Source organism: Myotis nattereri (genome assembly GCF_964212035.1).
Source record: "Myotis nattereri genome assembly, chromosome: 3".
Classification (NCBI taxonomy): Eukaryota; Metazoa; Chordata; class Mammalia; order Chiroptera; family Vespertilionidae; genus Myotis; species Myotis nattereri.
Window position 1 is genome coordinate 152,125,083 of NC_138077.1, and position 22,579 is coordinate 152,147,661.

Sequence of the window (22,579 nt, forward strand, 5' to 3'; positions counted from 1 at the left end):
ACATTGGACCCCATACACTATGATGGTCCCATCCTATCTAATAAAAGAATAATATGCAAATTGACCATCACTCCAACACACAAGATGGCCACCCCCATGTGGACACAAGATGGCCTGCAGGGGAGGGCAGTTGGGGTGGATCAGGCCTGCAAGGGAGGGCAGTTTGGGGCAACCAGGCTGGCAAAGGAGGGCAGTTAGGGGTGACGAGGGTGGCAGGGGAGGGCAGTTGGGGGCTACCAGGCCTGCAGGGGAGGGCAGTTGGGGTGGACCTGGCCTGCAGGGGAGGGCAGTTGGGGTGGACCTGGCCTGCAGGGGAGGGCAGTTGAGGGGGGCCAGGCCTGCAGGGGAGGGCAGTTAGGAGTGACCAGGTCTGCAGGGGAGAGCAGTTAGGGGTGACCAGGCCAGCAGGGGAGGGCAGTTAGAGGCGACCAGGTCTGCAGGGGAGAGCAGTTAGGGCAATTGGGCCATTAGGGGAGCAGTTAGGCGTCGATCAGGTTGGCAGGGAGTGGTTAGGGGCAATCAGGCAGGCAGGCGAGCAGTTGGGAGCCAGCAGTCCTGGATTGTTAGAGGGATGTCCGACTGCCTGTTTAGGCCTGATCCCAGGCAGTTGGACATCCCTCGAGGGGTCCCAAATTGGAGATGGTGCAGGCTGGGCTGAGGGACACTTTCCTCCCTGAGGCCCCCTCCCCCCTCCTCCCCTGCATGAATTTCATGCACCGAGCCTCTAGTAAGATTAAAATGGAGCTGAAAATTTTCTGTCATCTATTGCTGTTATAGACATCCTAATGTTGGAGCACAACACATTACGTGTTTGTGATGATGATGCCGGTGAAACGAACCTGCTGTGCTGTCAGTCACATAAAAGTATAGCACATACAGTGTTGTACAATACATAATATGTGATAATAAATGACTATGTTACTGGTTTATATATTCACAGTACTACAATTTTTTATTGTTATTTTAGAGTGTATTCTTTCTACTTATAAAAAGATTTGCTGTAAAACAGTATGCCATGTTATGCCGGCAGGAACCTCATATATCTATTTACCGTGTTTCTTGACTATTTCATTTCTCTTGTGTCTGGCGTAATCTCAGGTTGTTTTGTACAGTAACATGCTATACGAGTTTGTAGCCTAAGAGCCATGGACTATACCATAGAGCCCAGATGTGTAGTAGGCTATACCATCCAGGTTTGTGAAGTGCACTCTATGTTGTTCACAGAACAATAAAATTACCTGACGCATTTCTCAGAATGTATCCCCATCATTGAGTGGTGTATGAAATTCTCTGTATCAGAAATTTTATTTTTCTATTTATAGTAGATTTTACTCATAAGATCAATTTTCTACTTTTGGTTATTTTTTACTTTTTGCCTATTTTCAAATTTCTTATACGTACATTTTTTTTTCATTATGGAGTCTAAAAAGCCTTACAGTTACTTCTCTCGTAAACTTTTGACTAGTGTCTAGAATAGTGAGAGAAAGGAGAAGCTTTCCTATATCTATTTTGTGTTCCTTGCTGAATATTTCATAGTGAATTTTCTGTAGAAGCTTTGTGTGCCTTTGTTTGAAGCCAATGGGAGCTAATTTTCCAAGAATTAATGTTTGGCAAAAAAATATCTGCAAGATTAATATGCTTTTTTCATCAGAGAGATTAATTTTAAATACTTAGTTGTCTGCAGATGGTTAGTTTAGAACAATCTAGGTGCTAAGAAAGGTCTCATGGACTGTGATCTTGCTTTTCTCTGACCATGGCCAGCATCACAGTCCCTGAACAGCCATCCCTCAAATGTTTGTTACTGTCCAAAATGGAACATAGTTTAGTGAGTGTAGCTGGATCAGCATAAACCCATGACCACTCCTGGAAAAAACTTTAAGAACATGCCTTTTTGGTAGAGGACTGGTAAAGTCATTACTGTATAGGAAATTTAATTCTTTAAACATTAAAAATATTTTAAAATTGCTAATCTTTAGGGATTTGATCATTAAGTATATATGCAAAATATGTGTCTTTGTTTAACCACAAACAAGTTGTTCAAAAGTATTATTTATACATTTGTCAATTGGCAGTATATTCTACATAATTGAAATTATTTTCTTTTGAAACATCTGCTTTTCATACAAGAATACATTTGGTCCACTATAATGATAGCATTTTTAATGAAGGTAGGGCTTTTTATGCTAAAGAAAATTACTACATTGTTATTCAGCACACATATGCTTTTGGTTATAGTATTGTCACAACACAAAAATAGTGGAGTGCCTTGGAACCTCTGAACAATTTTTACCCTGGAAAATACTTCTAGATTGTAAGACTGTGATTGTTGATATTTCAGTGGAAATATCTGAGATTTGATTTATATTTTTTTGTTTTGAGGAATCAGTAATGAAGATAACCATTTTAATGTTGGGCTAAAAGTCATTCTAAAGTCTCTATTTTTTTACAATGTTTTAATTTTATTTGTTTACCCTTTAAAATAAGACACAATTACTTTCATAGGTGATGAAGCAGAAAAATGTTGTATGATTTTATCTTGTGATAAAACTTTTAGAAAAATTGTATAAGTAGCTGTCAGTAGCCAACAAAACCAAGTAAGAACTCATTAAAAATACAATACCAAACTGAATCTTATAAAATATTTCCTACAAATTGAAGATCCCTAACCCCTCACATTGATTTTAAAAATTTTATTCCAAATATAGGAACCATTTTTCTTTTAATGATCCCCCAAAAGATCAATCAAAGGGTGACTAAGTAAAGTTTTTATTCATCCTATTCATTAATTGCTTTAAGTCTTGAGTCCTCTCTTTCAATTATTGCTTAACTTGTACAAGGCTTATTGGTGTTGAGAATGCAAATATAAATAAGACATTCTTTCTTGAGATTCTAGTGTACAGAGAAGCAAATATTTAAACAAATTAATGACTGAAAGATATAGTTCCTCTCTGAGTGGAGTAGCTATTGCAACTGAACAAAGCAGTAGATGATAAAATTCTCTTGATTGCAGTGACTTATCCAGAGCATACTCTTTTCATCCTTAAGTTGGTTTATTTAATTTCGTGTATGTGTATGTTTTTAATTCTTCTAAACTATAGATAGCTCAAATATTGTTACTCCCTAATAACGGATGTTGCATGTTGGCAGCATTCAAGTAGATCATCTTAGACTATCTGTAGGTTTATTCAGCAGTTCCATTTGGACATGAGTTTCTGGTATTTCCAAAATATGAGTATGCTTTTCATTGGTCTGTATCCTAAATATTTGCCTCTCTGATACATATAGAATCTTCACACAAAAGTATATACATTTTTTACAGACACTTTGGAAGGTTTATGAATTGTTAATAAAATATTGTGAATAACTCTCAACATGTAATCTTCCATTTACCTAAAGTATTGAAAATTCTCTAAACATATGTATTTTATAACACAAATATATAAAAATAAATTACAAAGAGCTAACTATCTCTGAAGAAATGCAGAAAGTCTTAAATATAATATTTGATTTTGTATAAACTGAAGTCAAAACACATTACTATATATTAGAGTTGTGAAAACAGCCTTCATGATTGCTGAAATACTAACACATTACTTAAACTGGAACCATTTTATTTTATTTTATTTATTTATTTTTTAAAATATATCTTATTGATTTTTTACAGAGAGGAAGGGAGAGGTATAGAGAGTTAGAAACATCGATGAGAGAGAAACATCGATCAGCTGCCTCCTGCACACTCCCCACTGGGGATGTGCCCGCAACCAAGGTACATGCCCTTGACCGGAATTGAACCTGGGACCCTTGAGTCTGCATTCCGATGCTCTATCCACTGAGCCAAACCAGTTAGGGCTGGAACCATTTTAAAGGAATTAATATTCACATTTAAAAAATGACATCTCCAAGTTTGGGTGAAAAAATTAGATTAGTAAAATTTAGAAGGAATGGCATCTCTCTAATCATCACCACCAAAAACTATCCTAGATTAAGCTTGGAAATAGGAGTAAGTGAATTTAATTTTGAAAGGTCTACTTTCAAAGAAATGACTTACCTTTTTTTGGTAACTATTATTGTCAAATACTTTCAAAAATATGTTAAATTTTACTGGTCTATGATAATTAATATGCATTTCTTATTGGATGGATCTAATGAAATAGCACTATCATTAACCCATGGTGTTTTTTTTTTATATAAATATGTTTTTTATAAATACAAATATACTCTAAAGATATTTTTTTGGAGTTTCATTAATGTGTGGTAAACTGTGGTATGTGACCCATGTTTTTTATATCCGTTTTCTAGTCTGACTGGATTAAGATATTATAATACTTCAAGAAATTGATTTATAAAAGTTTCTACATCCTGTGATCATATAGAAAATAGTGGACCTTTTGGAAACTGTGTATGGATATTGACAATTGTTGAATGGTTGTGCTGTGCAATTTTGATACTATTTTAAATTAGTATCACAATTAGTAGCAGTTAAAATCCCTATTTGTTGAGTTTCGACTGTGAAATATTTTTTTACACATCTTTAGATTTTTATTATAGGGTAATGACATAAAAAAGAATCTAATGAAATAATAAGTTTAATAACGAAATTATTTCCTAACTTTCAGCTTATGTGGAGAAGTTGTTGTGGAAGCCACCTATAAATTCATTGACCGAATTTATGGAGAAGCCTGCAAATGATGGAAGTCATTCAGAACTGATTTCCCATTTTAAAAGTAGACCAGAAAAAGAACATTTACCACAGCACATCAGTGAAAGTCATCTCATCTGGTATTCTCAACAATAGGGGATATCTAATTTTCTGATTTCAGTGTTTCATGTTTTGCCTATATTGTAAATTATTTGAATTAAATACAGCATTCTTCCTAGAATATCATCTTCAAATCTAGTAGTTAACATTTATTTAATCTTATTACAGTATACTCATTTAGCGGAATTTGGCTAGTTTTTTGGAATCTCATTGAATAAAATTAAAAACGAAAACCTTATTTATTAAGAATTTATAAGGTATAAAGTGTTTTAACTAAGGTAAATGAAGATATAAATTCTGAAATACTGGAAATGTAGTTCATGAGCACCAATTTGCTGTCACTTGCTATATTGTTATTCAACAAATACCTGCCATATTTTGCTTTTTTAGAATGAGGCATATACTCATTATTTATATGACATCTTGCTCCCCTAAATGACAATCTTAACATACCATTGTTAGTATGGATGGTATGGTCCAGCTTCTAGTTTAGCTTGTTATAAATGAAAATATTCAGTCATGTGTAATCATTCTTGACTTTCTGCCCATGGTTTTTAATAACAGGCAGTTGTCATTCATGGCCAGCATGTTCTTAGCCCCATCACTTTAAGCCAGTGGTGCTTAAGAACACAATCTACTTTTTTATATAGTCTCTAAGATGCCATCAAATGCCGATGAGCCATTATATATGTTCCGTAAAGAAAGAGAAAAGCTGCCAATTAAAGAAAGACATGGGATTTTATTTATAAATATTGAAAAAGCTCCTTAGTTATACATAGATTTTTATTCCAAATAACTGTGCTTTTATAAAAATGTACGTATAATAAATGAGTTTAGGTATTCTCAAAATTTCTCTGTACTTAAGTCCAACTCTTCTAAGTCACTTTTTGACTCAAGAGTTGTCCTTGTTGCCCTAACCAGTTTGGCTCAGTGGATAGAGCGTCAGCCTGTGGACTGAAAGGTCTCAGGTTCGATTCCGGTCAAGGGCATGTACCTTGGTTGCGGGCACATCCACAGTGGGAGGTGTGCAGGAGGCAGCTGATCAATGTTTCTAACTCTTTATCCCTCTCCCTTCCTCTCTGTAAAAAATCAATAAAATATATATTTTTTAAAAAAGATTGTCCTTGCTTTTAAGATTATTGGTGATAATGGCATTTTTTAGGAGCATCTCTAACTGAAATAAAATTTCTTGCTGCTAGACTCTAAATTACAATATGCAGCAAGCTTACATTGAAGTCTTGCTTCTGTAATGTTGCTAAACATTCCTTGTTCACCAGCTCCCTCAGCCCTTTTCTATGACCCATCATTCCTAGAGGTTAAAAAAGTGCTGCACCCCATCTCTGGGATATTTGGCAAAGCATTAGACCCTTATTTTATAAGCATGAGGCACGTACAGGATAGACAGCTAAAGACTTCCTCCTGAGTGACAAAGATGGTGAAAAGCATCCTGATTTCAGGGTACAACAATGTGACCTCCCCCACGAAAAAAATTTAGACTGATACACAGTAGTGTTTAGGTAAAACATAATGAAGAAGGCAAATACTATCAGTTTTGTCCTGAATGATAATTATGATAAAGCCAAATGTGAAGGATTTTTAGATATATGGAGAGCTGTAGTTTTTTGTTTCCACTTGTTTAGAGTATTCATTCTCCCCGGGAAATTTTTGTTTGAAGAGTAGTAAGTTTCAAGAAAGGGTTTGGGCCTAAGGTCTAGAAAGAGAAATATTTTGGGAAGGAAGGGAAGAAAAAAAAGACAAACACTCCCACAAATCGTTTTACAAACCAGAAAAGGGGTGTAGAATAATGACCAAATGGCACAGTGAAAACACTGCTGTTGGTGCTCTTTATGTTTTATATATCTTATCATTTTAAAAGCTGTCTTTCTGTTTACAGTAAATGTAGAAAAAATATGGGAGTATTGAAAAGTTCATTACATTTTCAGTGATAATTTACTGTTATACTTTGCAGAGCAATTTATGGAACTGTAATATTTAGGTCAGCTATGTTATATATGCATAAAAATATACCTCATTTATGTGACAGATTTAACTTAAATTTTGTTTGTGCATATCTAATTAGTCTGAAGGAGGACATCCTAAATGAAAAGACTGGGTTGGAAGCAACATTTAAGGAAGCTGAGGTGGCAGCCTATGCTGTAGAATCACTTTCATCATGTAAGGACACCATTGAAGAAATTAGTTTTGAAAATGTGAGTACTTGACTTGCGAACATATAATAAAATGAAAAGTTAGCATAATATTCAGTTTGCACTAACTGAGGTCTCATACCTTAAAGTAGTTATGCTCATATACTGGTATTTGACATAAAAAAATGCAGGCTTATCAGTGTCCTTTATTCCACAAATCTTTTCCTCAGAGATAGTCTCAGGCATGCACTTGGTAAGAGGCTGAGCTAGAAACTGTTTACCTTGGTGCTTGATTTACCTGGAGTTGAATTAGAGAGTCAGCTTTTCTCAAGAGTGAATTTAAAACCAAAATATGCTGAAAGATGAAATATATCTATTTTTGTAATGTTTTGTGGAACAGCAATCTCTAAAATTTCAGTGCACTAAAGTTTGAGTTAGGGACACAAAATAGATTGTAAACTATTGGTTTTATCAAAATAAATGCCAGAAATATTTTATAGTTTAAGCTCTTATTTTGATTTCATTTTACTTAATGTACTATGTAATAGAGTCTATTACTCTTAATAAACTTGGCAGTATTTACTATTACTATGTACAAAAGAATGATTTTGTTACTAAGGAAAATGTATTCTTTGATAACAGTAATATATTTTAGAGTGTCTTAATACTATGTCTTAACTATGTATGTGGTTCTTATATTTTGTCGGACTAACCTTTCTGCATCCAATATGAAGAAGAACTTTTAAACAGAAGGAAATATTAACAAAAGAATTAGATACTTTTAAACGTGTGAAACGAGCTTTAGAACACCTTCTTAGACAGAATACCAACAAGTAAGGAACGTTAATCACTAATTTAATAGTGATATGTCTCACTTAAGGCTATATTATTTTTGAAACTGTAGAAATTAAAATGTTGGTATATTTGAGATGGAATTTTTGAATTTTTGTTTGAAATGGCAAACATTAAACTAACCCTGTTAATGTTTCAGAAATAGTTCTACGTGAGAGCAGCATATTTTTGTAGAAATATATTTTCATTATCTATCTCAAAAACTTTGTTATAATGTTATAATTCATTTCAGCCGATTATAATAAAATACTCAGAATTTAAGCTCTGTGTACATTACATTTATACATTCATGTATTTTTATGGTACCAGTTTTGTTGTGATATAATTCACATTCCATACAATTCACCCAATTAAAATATACAACTCAGTGACTTTTAGTATATTCACAGAATTGTGTAGCTATCACCACAATCAATTTTAGAGCATCTCATCACTACAGAAAGAAACTCATGCCCTTTAGAAGCTCACCTCCCAGCCCTCCTTAGCCTATGATATACGTTCTGTTTCTATGGATTTGTTGATTCTGGATAGTTCATACAAATGGAATCATTTAATATGTGGTTTTTCGTAACTGCCTTCTTTCATTTAATAGTGTTTTCAAGTTTCATCCATGTTGGAGCATGTATCAGTACTTATGATATACCATTTTTATTTATCCATTCCTCAGTTGATGGCCATTTGAGTTGCTTCTACTTTTTGGCTGTCATGAATAAAGCTGCTGTGAACATTCATTTATAAATTGTGTACACCCAGAGAAATGAAAACGTGTACCAAGCAATTCCACTGTGTGACCTTATAGAGCATATGGAAGGGTTTCACGAAAGTTCATGAACTCTCTGAAATTGTGTATACAGTTTGCATTACAGGTTACAAGCATATGTGCTTGTAGATGCAAGAAATACATAGCTTTTTCACATTCTCAAGCAGGAATATAATGCTCAAATGGATAAACATTCTTCTTTGTTCTCATTTCAGATGTCTACATAGGATTCTGTTACTGACTTACCATAATTAAAAGCAATTCTTTTTTTTTTTTTTAAATATATTTTATTGGTTTTTTACAGAGAGGAAGGGAGAGAGATAGAGAGTTAGAAACATCGATGAGAGAGAAACATTGATCAGCTGCCTCCTGCACATCCCCCACTGGGGAAGCGCCTGCAACCCAGGTACATGCCCTTGACCGGAATCGAACCCGGGACCTTTCAGTCTGCAGGCCGACGCTCTATCCGCTGAGCCAAACCGGCTTTGGCTAAAAGCAATTCTTATTGGTAAAATTAGGTTGTTTATACTTTTTACCTGTTTATTAATATCACTGTGAGCTTCCTCTGCATACAAGATTTTTTAGTGATTTTTATTTCATTGGCTTGTGTTATTTGACCTACTTCTCCACAATCTTTGACTTTACCTTTTACTTTCTGAGACATTATTTAGAGATTAATTTAGTAAATTAATTAATTAATTTAATGAATTGTGGACAAAACATCATTTCGAACACTTAGGCAAAAATTCTTCTGATGTTAACATTTTAAAAAATCTGCACTGTGCATTGCAGTTGTTCATATTAATTTCTTAATTGATGCTTATTCCACTTTCTGTTTTTTATATGGAGAAATGTAATTTGTGAAGACTGACTATAGCATTTTTTTCACAGATAGGTGACAGTTTATCCAGCATATTAGAGGAGCTAACTGATAATGAAAGTGAAAATACTGTAAGTCTTTTTACACTTGTGTCTACTCTCCTGACATTTTTGTTTGTATGCTGCTCCGCTTTATAAAATTAACTAATGTTAAGTTATGATATTCCTAACGCTAACATTATATTTGCTGAAGGATCTTAAGAAGAAGGTACTTGAAAAGGAGACCTATATCCAAGAACTTTTATGTTTGTTTCAGAATGAAAAGGTAAGCAGATTTTGAGCTTAATTCATTTATTTTCTTAATATTGACTCCTTTCCCTTCTTTCCATCCTGGCTCTCATATCCTCAGAAGTAGACACAAAAAAGTTTTTCGGTTATTTTACATAGCAGTAGCCTATCTTAATTTTTAAAAGTTTTTTTCTGTTAGATTTTTATGGTGTTCTGTTGGGGTACTTGGCTTAAATCACTCTTTGTTAGGAACTGTGTATAAATTTGTATTATAGAGCATTGTAGACATACCCATAATTTTACTTAGGAGCATAGATGGGAATTTTTAAAAAGAGATAATTAAATAAAAGGAGGGAGGAGAAAACATCCCAGATAGCTGTGCATAAAATACATATGCAATTGGGTGTGGGTATCATGGTTTATGTAAAGTGTTACTTTGCTTTTTATCAGTTTTTTTAGTTAATGTTTAAATAAAGGTAAAGTTAAAGATTGTGGAGAAGTAGATCAAATAACACATTTTTTCTTCTCTGTTTTAGGAAAATGCTTTGAAAGCTAGCCGTTTTTCACAGTCAGTTAAAGTAGTTCATGAACGACTACAGCTCCAAATACATAAAAAGGAAGCAGAAAATGATAAATTAAAAGAATACATAAAGGTTATAAATATTAATCCTTTTTTATAGTTTGTGATTAAATTAATGGTCTACTATAAAGCCTTTCCTTAATTCTGGAATTTGGTGGTTTTGAAAGAATTCAACTTAAGTGTTGCTATGGGAAATGTATATTTGAGGCAAATCTGAATCTTAAGATTTCTGGGCTGCCTTAAGACTTGCCTTCAAACCCTAATATTAAAATGCTATCTCTTTTTAGTACCACTCTAGGAAGGGTTTGTAGAGCTTGAATTACTTAAAAATCCTTTTCTATTATGTAGTTAATTTATGTTTATTGTGAATTATTTGTAACATTAAAGAGAACATTAAAATAACTCACAAACTGAAACAGTTGTTTACATTTTGGTATATAGCATTCCAGTCTTTATTGGGGGGGGGAGAGCACATCTATGCATACATACATACTCTCACACATATTTAGTAAGCATTCAGTAAATGTTTATTATTTTGTGTTCACTAATGGTAATAACTTTAAAATCAGTCATCCTAGGTTTGGTGTTTAGATAAGCAAGTGATCTCCTTGTTATGTAGTTTAGCAGTATAAATAAGAGGCATTTTTTGGTTTAAACTGGATGGTTTAAATATTGTTTAGGAAGCCTCACAGTCACTTGCTATAAGAAGTTGAGGTTGCTATGATACGACACTAGCTATCCGGATTTGCTGCCATTATTTTTGCCAAAGGAAAATAAGTAGTGTTCTCACTTTCAGAAGAAAAGTGTACAAACCCCTACTGAGGGTGAGGACTTCTGGGTTAAATTAGTTTGCTTTTGCACTCCTGAATCTTAGCAGACATCTGCAATCTGTGGCACATGTTTCAAGAGGACACTTGGCGTGTTTCTTTTGTTTCCTTCAATGAGCTTTTGCCCATCAAAGGCACATTAACAGGCTTATAGGGGATGGAAAACTTTGTCCTCTGTCCCCCTACGTATGCTTTTAAGCACTTTCCCCCATAGATGCCCTGTGTCCTCTGCATCAGTGTCTTGGGGCACTGCCTATCAATTAAGAGTTGCTTTTGCATTGCTCATGATGGTAAATACAAGGGACTACATGTGATTTAATATCTCAAGTAATCATCTACTATAATTTACCTTACTTACACAATTTTTAATTATTCCCTCAAACAGCAGTTGGGGAAGTTTTTGAAATTATTTTCTTCAATTCAGAAATGAACTATTAAGTGATTTTAAGAAGTTAACAGTTACTTTTTATATTCCTGATAATTTGAGGAAAAAAAATGGAAGGCCAAACTCCTAAGATTTTGCAAGGACAGCCTCCTGTCCAATAATTGAAGTTCAATTTACTTTTTAAAAATTAAACTGTTTATAAATGATTAAAAGAAGTTGCATTTGGTTACTGATTTTTCTACATCCCATCTTCCACACACTTTTGGAATTTAAGGCATTAAGAAGTAATTGCAGGTCAGAATTCATTTCTTTGATTTAGGTTTAACAAGTTCTTATTTTAGAGTAACAACTCTAAATGAACTCAGTTTGGCAACATAAATCTCAGGTGAAAGAGTATTGTTGACGCAATTCATTATATTGGACCTTTTAAAAATATACGTTACATTATAATTCTCTGAGAACTACCCCAAAGTTTCTTTGAACTCATTTTTTTCTAGATCTTTATTAGAATATTTTCACATTTTGGAAGAGACAGAGAATAATTACGTTTATAATATCCAATGTTAATAGTTCTTTGGAATTGTGAAAAGGCAAATAGTTGATTTTAAATGTGTGTCTATTTATTTGGCAAATGACTGTGAGGGGTTATTTTTTCTGAAACTAAAAATAATTCAATAGTTTCGTTATACTCCTAGTGCTTAAGTGTGGGATTTGATAAATCTAGTGAGAAAGTTTTGACTGGAACCTGTTAAAAGAAAATGTGCTTCACCTTTGGTGTTTTAAAAGGTTAATAGTATAGCAATTATTCATGGTGTGATGATGACATCCTGTGGTCTCATAGAGGAATGACAGCTGTATTTCCTGTGGTACCTTTCTTTCTCTTAAGTAGACACGGTACTGCTCTTATTTGTTCCCCCCCAACTACTTATTAAAACATTACCTGGGGTTTTTAGTTTAAGATAGATTTTTAAAGACAGCTTAAGAATATTTTGCTTCTCCTATCTACCTAGTCACTCTTCAAAGAAATCAAGTCTTTAAATCTTATTTAAGATCTCAATTTTAGTAGAAGTTATAAAGCAGTTAGTTATTGGTCATAGAGTTAAGTAGGAAAGCCCCATTTTCTACTGTGACTTCTTTGCTTTTTAAAAAATTAAAATGATTGTCTCATTGAGACTAAATTCTTTTCAGTACTGCACAACTTTCTGAAAATACATAAAAGCATTAAAATCTTAAGTCTTTAAATTCTTAGGTACTTAGTACTCCAATACTTTAAATACAAACTCTTAAAATAATTTTGGGGAAAAACATGAGAGTAGTCACACTAAATCATATTCATCATTAACCCAGCCTAGTAGCCTCTCTCCTTATGTTGTCAAGAGATATGTCAAGAAAACAGTCATGCTGTTTAATACCATCAAACTCAATAGACTGAAACATGCCTTCAGACGTCTCTTTACCCTCACTCTTCAGAACTGGTAGTCATTCCTTTATGTAACCTCATTCAGTGCTAGAAGAATAACTTCAACTACTACTCATTGGGTAAAGCAGTACTTTTATTGTCCTTGATGAACGCTTTTAAGTGTCAAGGCATGCCCCTTAATTATACTAAATTAAAGTTTGGTAAATACCTGTATGCTTATCTCATCCATGCCCTTCATGATCTATAGATTTTGATCATATTTTTGGTGAACTACCAATTCATTTGAGCTTTGTATACCTATTGTTTGAGTTGTCTCTAGCTTAACTATTGTTCTTTTTTTAAATTCAAGATAACTGGTGCTATGTGTAATAGTCTAGATGTGAATTTCTAGTTAATCACAACAGTTTCAAGGAAGTTTGTGTTTGTACTATAATCAGCAATATTATTATCCATAGTGAGAGTAGCATTTGTTTTATGTAGAGTATGTATTTTAAATTTGCATTCTATAACTGGTTAGAGATAAACACTGGTGAAATCATCTATCTTCACTGTTTTGTTTTTTATTAATCGTGTGATGAATCCTTTAATAATCTCATGTGGAAGATTATTTACATACTATTGCAATGTTTACATAAACATTGGAGTTCTAAAAGTTTAATTGTTGCTAATATTTTTTTAGAGCTTAGAGACCAAGATAGCCCAATGGAACTTGCAAGTGAAAAAGAATAAGCATGAGACAGCAGCAGTGAAAGAATCAAGTAGGCAAAAAGCTATGGCCCTGAAAAAGGCATCTAAAATATACAAACAAAGGCTTGAACATTTTACTGGAGACATTGAAAACCTTACTTCCCAGATTAGAAACCAGGTTAGTATATAGATTCTTTCTTACTGAACTATTTTATGTACTTAGTTTATGCAGTTAATGTCATGATGCTTAATATAATAATTTTATTCTTCTCTTAAGGTTATTGATACTAGAAAAACTCTACTCATAGTTTTTTGCTGTAGTCTTTCTCTTGAAAGATTACATAAAATGTCAAATTTACATATGGAACTATATCAGCATTTCCTTGGGAACTTCAAGGCTATGTTAAGTGTGTCCCAAAGCTTCTATGGCCAACTAAGGGTAACATTTCATACATATTTCCCTTTGGAAACTTACAGTGCACATTAGCATATTAGAGGCCCAGCGAAGACTTCAGTAAGAGTGAAGCAGTGGAATGAAGGGTATTGAACTCAGAATTTCCCACCACTTATTTAACCGCAGAACTCTTCTTTTACCCACAAAACAACTCTTGGAACTGCTTCTGAGGAACACCAGTTTGGGAAATGCTGATTTATGTTATTTGACCATATGTCTTTATTCAGTAATTCATTTAAACTCTGTAATGCATTTAAAACCATTCTCTGACGTAAACACACCATGTGAAAGTTATCTTTGCATGTAGTACAAAGTTGCAAATGGACTTAGTGCTTTGTTGTTTTTAACAAATTATTATATTTACTCAGATACCAATTAATAAAATATTTACTTTTTAATGTGTCATTGGTATCCCACCTCTTAGAACCTTATGTTAAGACTTACAGAATTATTAGAGGTTTTTCGAAATGAAAACAGACTTGCACAAACACTTATGTAAACAACACAACATTTTATAAGCTCAAGTATTAACATTTTAAGACTAATAGTTAACCTACCTACATTCAGAAGACTTTAACTAGTTAAAAGAGTTGAAGACTAGGTTCAAAATCTAGATGATTGTAGACCTAGTTAAAAGCCTGAAAATATTCTTGGGTGATAAAAATCAAACCAATAAATTCATTAACATTCTTGGGATTTCCTATTTAAAAAGCGTCATATCACCCAGACCCCAGATAATAGTATAGGAAAGCTCCTCTGCTTGTTAACCTTGTGACTTTGGGTAAGGTACTTAATCTCTCTAGTCTTTACTTTTCTTATCTATAAAATAGGGAATAATAATTCTGCCTATCATATGACTATAGGGAGGAAAACAATGAGAAAATATATGTCAAAACACAGTGTATGGCCATACTATAAATTGCAATATTAGCCTCCTTTCTACCCCTCTAATGTGTGGAGTTGGTTTGTTTCACTGTTTTGTTTGCTGTTGCAGCATTATTCAGCTGTCTTTTAAATTGACATCTCTTCAGAGGAACCTTCCTTGATTACTCCTTTTAAAGTAGTCCCACAACAATTAATCATATCATGTCTTAACTTTTTCATAGCATTTATTTTATAGGTAAAATTTCTAAGTATGTTTATTTATAATATAACATAACTACCCAACTTACACTTCACAGTGCATATTAAAATTCATTTACGTAGAATTTGAAAACAGAATACTCTTCTTTAATATAGCAAAAATGTAACTACAAATATAAACAAAAATGTCTTGTGCACAGTAGATGCTCAGTAAGTATTTATTCAGTGATCAGATGAATGATGGAAGGAAAGGCGCAAGCACCCAATAAGTGTTAACTATTACCATTACTATAGTAGTCCCCCTTTTATCGGTTGATTCACTTTCCACAGTTTGTTACCCTTAGTCAACTGTGGTCTGTAAATATTAAATGAAAAATTCCAGAAATAAACAGTTCATAAATTTTAAATCGCTTGCCGTTCTGAAATCTTGTGCTGTCCAGCTTTGTCTCACCTGGGTTATGAATCATCCTTTTGTCCAGCATATCCACACTGTATACACTCCCTGCCTTTTAGTCACTTATTTAGCCCCAGTTATCGGATTGACTATTGTGGTATCGCAGTGCTTGTGTTCAAGTAACCCTTATTTTACTTAATAATGATCCCTAAGTATGCTAGCAATTCTGGTACTCCAAAGAGAAACCATAAAGTGCTTCCTTTAAGAGAAAAGGTGAAATTCTCAACTTAGTAAGACATTTTATTATCTCCCATCATCACAAGAAGGATGAGTGAGTATGATATTTTGAGAGAGAGACCACATTCGCATAACTTTTATTACAGTACTACAGGCCCAGTGTACAAAATTCGTGCACAGGTACAGTCCCTAGGCCTGGCCTGCGATCAGGGCCATCTTTCCTGGCTTCTGGCCCGTGTTCGCCACCACCCATCCCCAGTTCCCCAGTTCCCCATTCCCCATCAGGCGATCGGGTCCTGCGGGCTGGGGGCAGCTCCTGTGTTGAGTGTCTACCCCCTGGTGGTCAGTGCGCATCATGGAGACTGGTCGTTTCACCGTTTGGTTGATTTGCATATTATCCTTTTATTTTATAGGATATTGTTATTATTCTGTTTTATTATTAGTTGTTGTTAATCTCTGACTGTGCCTAATTTATAAATTATACTTTATCAGAGGTATGTATGTTAGGAAAAACATAGTATATGTAGGGTTCGGTACTATCTGTGGTTTCAGGCATTCATTCAGGGTCTTGGAACGGATCCCCTGCAACTAAGGAGGGACTACTTACTTCTGGATCTTCTGATTAGTGATTGTTGGCATTGTTGTCATTCCAGTGAATTTGATTTTCTATAGAATGTAGATAGGGTACAATGGCTATACAGTTCACTGGATTTGTAAAGAGTGGATTCATTTGACATTAAGAATCTGTTTTATGCCAGGCACTATTCAAGGCCCTAGTAACGAATAAAACAAAAATCTCTACCTTTGGGAGCTCACATTCAAAGTGGATAAGCCACCACTACCACTTTCATCTCTTTGCTGACAGTAACAGTGTTTGAAGGCCAGTGGGGTGACCTCTACAAAACAGCTTGGCATCATTATAAAATAAGACTGCATTATTAAATGCTGTGGAATTATGGAATTACAGATAGTTTCTTTCTCCTCTGATGTTTGTGTGGTTGTTGATGTCTTCTGTATATAGAATGCAAAATGAAAACTACAGTAAATAGATATCTTCATTAGTTAGGAAACATTGTTTGAAAATAGTTTCAGCAACATCCTTAAAATGTTAAGTTAGAACTGCCACTACGTGCATATAAAATAATAGTTACATAAAGATATTATTCTTTCCTGTATACAGAGTTGTATACTGCAATTTTCTATAAGAATAGTTCCATGCTTTATAGGATTTTTCCTTGTTTATAACATATTTGTGTTTAGGGCCCTGTACAAAACCAGAGTGTTATTAAATTACAAGATGAGTACTTTATGTATTTTTTAGGAAGCCAAGTTGTCTGAAGCAATTTCAGCTTCCAATGCCTGGAAAAGTCATTATGAGAAAATTGTAATAGAAAAAACCGAATTGGAAGTTCAGATCGAAACAATGAAAAAGTAAGAAAATAAACCCTGAATATTTGCTTTTAAGTGTCTTATTTTCTATATATTCTCTTCAGTATTATCATTGAAAACTATCATATATAACTTGCTTCAAAAGATTAGTTATTGCCTCACTTGATTCTTTTATTTAATCTTGTCCTGAAATGGTATGTTTGTGAATGAGAGAGAGAGACATATCTCTGGATGAGAATTTAGTTGTTTTATTGAATAGCGAAGAGAATGTTGTATAATTTTTCATTGGTATTTTCAAGGTTTCTTAATAGTAGCTTTATATAGATGAATGCTTCCTATTTCCCTTGTCCTATGACTTCTATTAACTTTGAAACAGTGAACCCTACCAAAATAATTTCAGAAACACTTACAATGTATTCTTTGAAATTTTAGTAACTTTTATAAAATATATAATTTATTTTATAAAGGCAAATCAATAATCTGTTGGAAGACCTGAAGAAAATGGAGGACCAGGGGAAAAATTCATGTGAAGAAATTCTTAGAAAACTTCACTCTATTGAACATGAAAGTGAAACTCTGAATCTCGAGAATACAAAATTAAAGGTACTGTGTGTTTGTGTGTGTAATGACAACTTAGTCTACTTAGAACAAGTAACTTAAAATAATAGTATATTTAGAATAATGCTGTTATATCATTTTGTCCTTTGTTTCTCAGAGTATTAAAGTGTATTACAATAAGAAACTTCTAAAAATTTACATCTATCTACATATTTGATTATACATATTTATACACACATATTTGTACATAAGTATTAAGTTTTATAGTTGTATATAAAGGTACATGTAAAATTGTTTTTAGCAGTATTAAACAAGATTTAAGAAGTTGAATGACTCTCTTTGTCTCAACCTAAAAAATTTACTTATTCTACAATTTTAGCAGTTAAGTGAACCATTCAAAATTACATGAACTTTAATGCATAAGCTTATTTCTAGGTGTCATGGTTACGATATGATATAACCTCTGCCGTGGTCTGTTTGAAACCAGAAAGTATGTTCTTGGCTGCTTCATAACCAGAAAGAATTTTCCAACTTAATCAAATCCAAGGGGTGATTGGTTTGTATGTGTACCAGAGAATAGATGAGGAAGAAGCTTTTATGTTTTCTGAGAAAAAAGATATTTTGAGTTCTCAATCAGAGATACATGTAACCAGATGAGACTTGACTAAAAATGATGGTATAATTTTCAATTTCATAATGTTATTTTTGGATGACAGTAAGTAGAAAACAGAAAAGAATCTGTTTATGTAAAACAAGGCCAGTGTTGGCAGTTCAAAGCTGATGTGGCATCAGATAACCTAGCCTCTGTGAGATATTACTACTCTGCCATTCCAAGGTTGTGGAGCTCATCCTTCATGGTTAAAATGGGTCCTGGAGCTCCTGCCATGTAGTCAAGTTTCAAGCAAGATGTCACTCTACTTTTCTACTTATTTAGACATATGGTCCCACATAGCTGCAAAGGAAACTAGGGGATGTAGTATACTGGTTCTCCTTAGCTCTAGCCAAATTTGAATATTTATTATAGCCTGCAATTTGTTCAAGGTGTTCTGTATCTTTTCCCATAGTTTAATTAGCCTTAAAGTTTGGAATTCTATTTTTTTTCAGTATCTAAATCTAACCTTTCCTTTAAAGGTCAGCTCAGAATCTTTAGAAATCTCTCCTTATAAACTCTTATCTTTGTCAGCATAAAATCTCTCCTTATAAACTCTTATCTTTGTCAGCATAGGATGCCCAGGGAAGGTGTGGCATATACTTACCTATCAATGAATATTTATTGAAGAAATGCTTTAAATGTTTCATCCAGGAACAGGAAATTTTATTTATTATGTTTATTTTCTTAATTTCCTTGATATTTTTTGGAGATAAAGGATTAGATGAATATTTCATTAATTATAAATCTAGTTTTTAATTACATGGGAATTCTATTTTGTATTACATAGGTATAAAGCCATTGAGTTGAAGTTTATATCATATTTTATCAATAATGCAGAAACATTTATTTTTAATGCATTAGTCTTTGAATTTTACTTAAGAAGAAAATCCAGGTATGTTTGGTATATGTTATTTATAATGTATAATTGCCTAAAAGCCATGTTTTATTATTTTTAATTGCTTTAGGATAATTTTATATTTTAAAGTTTCTAATGCTTCCAAGCCCAGTGAACTCCTCTATTAAAAAGAACACAAGTTTATTTAGAGGGTTATACAGTTCTATTTATTTATTACAGAAAGTTGGAAAAACAGAAAAGCACAAAAGGAAAACATTTAAAATCACCTGTAACCTCAGAACAATATAACTAAAGTTACTATTTTAGCATATATATAATTTTTGGGATTTTGGACTACTTCCATTTTTTTTGCAGTTATAAATTTTAAAAGTTTCAGTCTTTTAATATATCTATTTTCTTAGGATAAATTTCTAGAATTGGAATTACGTGGTCAAAGGGAGGCCCATTTTTAATGTTGGTTTACTTTTCTAAATTATCAGCCATAAATGGGTCCCTATACTTTTTTCAGTATTAGGTAATTTTATGTATGTATATATGTATGTATTTTTGCTTGTGAAAATCATTCATAACTGTTCCTTTTATTTAGTTTTGTTCAGTATAGAAATATCTTTCTTACATTTTCTGATTATAAAAGCAACACATGCTTCATTGTAAAAATTCAGACAATACAGAAACATAGATAGTACTAAATCCCACCCCCCAGGAGGTAACCACTGCTCACAGTTTCATGTCAATCCTTCTAGAGCAGTGGTTCTCAACCTTCTGGCCCTTTAAATACAGTTCCTCATGTTGTGACCCAACCATAAAATTATTTTTGTTGCTACTTCATAACTGTAATGTTGCTACTGTTATGAACGTAATGTAAATATCTGATATGCAGGATGGTCTTAGGCGACCCCTGTGAAAGGGTCGTTCGACCGCCAAAGGGGTCGGGACCCACAGATTGAGAACCGCTGTTCTAGAGATTGCCCCATTTCAACATGTAATGTCTATTATTCTTTCTTTCTATTTTAAAACATACTATTTTCTCAGAAGTTCAACGTAAGTTCAACTGACCTTATCCTTTGATGATCTGAATGGATGCCACCCTGTATCACAGTGTTAGAGTTACCTTTCAAAGAGAGTAATACAATCCAGATTAAAAGTTGGGATTTGTTACTGCTCAACACAGATCAGATTTATGTGCAGAATTGTGCCTGGAAACAGAGGTTTGGTTAAAACCGATATTTCTGGTAATATTAGGCAATTTTAAAACAAATTTCTCCAGATTTGATAGGTGACCTCATCTAGTGTTGGGTCTTTAAATACCATCTATATCCTAAGGCTTCAGATTTATGTCCCTAGCCTAGACCTTGACCCTAAATTCCGAACATGTATTCTACTGCCTACTTGAAATCTCCACTAGGATGTTTAACAGGTATTTCAAAGTTATGTCCAAAACAACCTCCTGCATTTCTCAAAATAGTTCCTCCTACTCTTTCCTCATCTCAGTTAATGCCAATCATACTTTGTATTACTTAGTGTCCTCCTTCACTCCTTTCTCTCACATTTGCTTCCAGTATGTCAGCAAATCTACTTCATATATACCCAGAATTTGACCACTTCTTACCAGCACCACCGCCATTATCCTGGTTCAAGCCACCATCATCTGGCTGCTACACTGACTTCCTAACTCTTCTCTTTGCTGCTTTCGTTGACCCTGCAGTAAGCATTCAGTTTGTATAGAGAAAAATAGCAATGCTTCCTTGCAAATGCTTGGAAGATAGCATTATTTCCTTCTACCAAAGGGCAGGCATGATGGCTGCCTGTTATAAGAGATTTGAGTCCCCTAAATTCAGCATTGCTTCTCTGTAATGCATTCCACTATATGTACAAGTGTCATCCAGCCTTCTTTATGTTGCCCTGTAGGAAGTGGGGCTTAGGAAACTAACACAAATGCTGATACATGGCCATTACTATTGCTGGGAGTAATAAAGTCCTGTGTCTCTAATCTAGGAATCTCATGCTTTTTGCTGGCATCTATGAAACTGTGCTAGGTTGACTTGTAAAATAGCACAAGTTAACTTGGAGGGTAAAATCTCAGATCCTTAAAGTTTTTGATATCGTTTTTTGATTTTATGTTTAATGGGGTTTTGCTATCTTCAGATTCAATAAAATTTTTTGCGAAAATTTTTATAGCTTTGTGGGGTTTTTTGTTTTGTTTTTAATCTTCACCCAAGGATATGTTTTTGTTTTTTTAATTAAATCTTTATTCAGATTATTACAGTTGTTCCTCTTTTCCCCCCATAGCTCCCCTCCACCTGGTTGCCACCCCACCCTCTGCCCTTACCCCCCCCCCCCGTCCTCATTCATAGGTGTATGATTTTTGTCCAGTCTCTTCCCGCACCCTCCACACCTCTTCCCCCCTGAGAATGGTCAGTCCACTCCCTTTCTATGCCCCTGATTCTATTATATTCACCAGTTTCTTATGTTCATCAAATTATTTATTCACTTGATTTTTAGATTCACTTGTTGATAGATATGTATTTGTTGTTCATAATTTTTATCTTTACCTTTTTCTTCTTCTTCCTCTTCTTAAAGGATACCTTTCAGCATTTCATATAATACTGGTTTAGTGGTGATGAACTCCTTTAGCTTTTTCTTATCTGTGAAGCTCTTTATCTGACCTTCAATTCTGAATGATAGCTTTGCTGGGTAAAGTAACCTAGGTTGCAGGTTCTTGGTATTCATCACTTTGAATATTTCTTGCCACTCCCTTCTGACCTGCATAGTTTCTTCCTTTTTTTTTTTTAAATTTATTGCTTAAAGTATTACAAAGGGTATTACATATGTGTCCATTTTATCCCCCCGCCCTAGACAGTCCCCTAGCCTCCCCTATCCCCCAATGTCTTATGTCCACTGGTTATGCTTATATGCATGCATACAAGTCCTTTAGTTGATCCCTTACCCCCCTACCTCCTGCCCCAACCCTCCCCGGCCTTCCCGCTGCAGTTTGACAGTCTGTTTGAGGCAGCTCTGCCTCTGTATCTATTATTGTTCAAAAGTTTATAATGGTCTCTATTATCCATGAATGAGTGAGATCATGTGGTATTTCTCCTTCATTGACTGGCTTATTTCACTTAGCATAATGCTCTCCAGTTCCATCCATGACGTTGCAAATGGTAAGAGTTCCTTCCTTTTTAGAGCAGCATAGTATTCCATCGTGTAGATGTACCACAGTTTTCTAATCCATTCATCTACTGATGGGCACTTAGGCTGTTTCCAGATCTTAGCTATGGTGAATTGTGCTGCTATGAACATAGGGGTGCATATATCCTTTCTGATTGGTGTTTCTGGTTTCTTGGGATATATTCCTAGAAGTGGGATCACAGGGTCAAATGGGAGTTCCATTTTCAGTTTTTTAAGGAAACTCCATACTGTCTTCCATAGTGG

At 34.0% G+C, this 22,579-nt stretch overlaps 1 protein-coding gene across 2 annotated transcripts in view; it reads left to right on the forward strand.

Moving 5' to 3' along the window:
- Positions 1-22,579, forward strand: part of ODF2L (outer dense fiber of sperm tails 2 like) — a 355,423-nt gene that overhangs the window by 315,496 nt on the left and 17,348 nt on the right. For both annotated transcript variants that reach the window (XM_081086489.1, XM_081086488.1), the window contains 8 exons: positions 4,617-4,779; positions 6,840-6,969; positions 9,410-9,469; positions 9,591-9,662; positions 10,162-10,278; positions 13,517-13,702; positions 17,014-17,123; positions 17,549-17,684. In XM_081086489.1, the coding sequence (XP_080942615.1) occupies positions 4,670-4,779; positions 6,840-6,969; positions 9,410-9,469; positions 9,591-9,662; positions 10,162-10,278; positions 13,517-13,702; positions 17,014-17,123; positions 17,549-17,684 (921 nt within the window). In that variant the 5' untranslated portion in view covers positions 4,617-4,669. The remainder of the gene's footprint in view (positions 1-4,616; positions 4,780-6,839; positions 6,970-9,409; positions 9,470-9,590; positions 9,663-10,161; positions 10,279-13,516; positions 13,703-17,013; positions 17,124-17,548; positions 17,685-22,579) is intronic.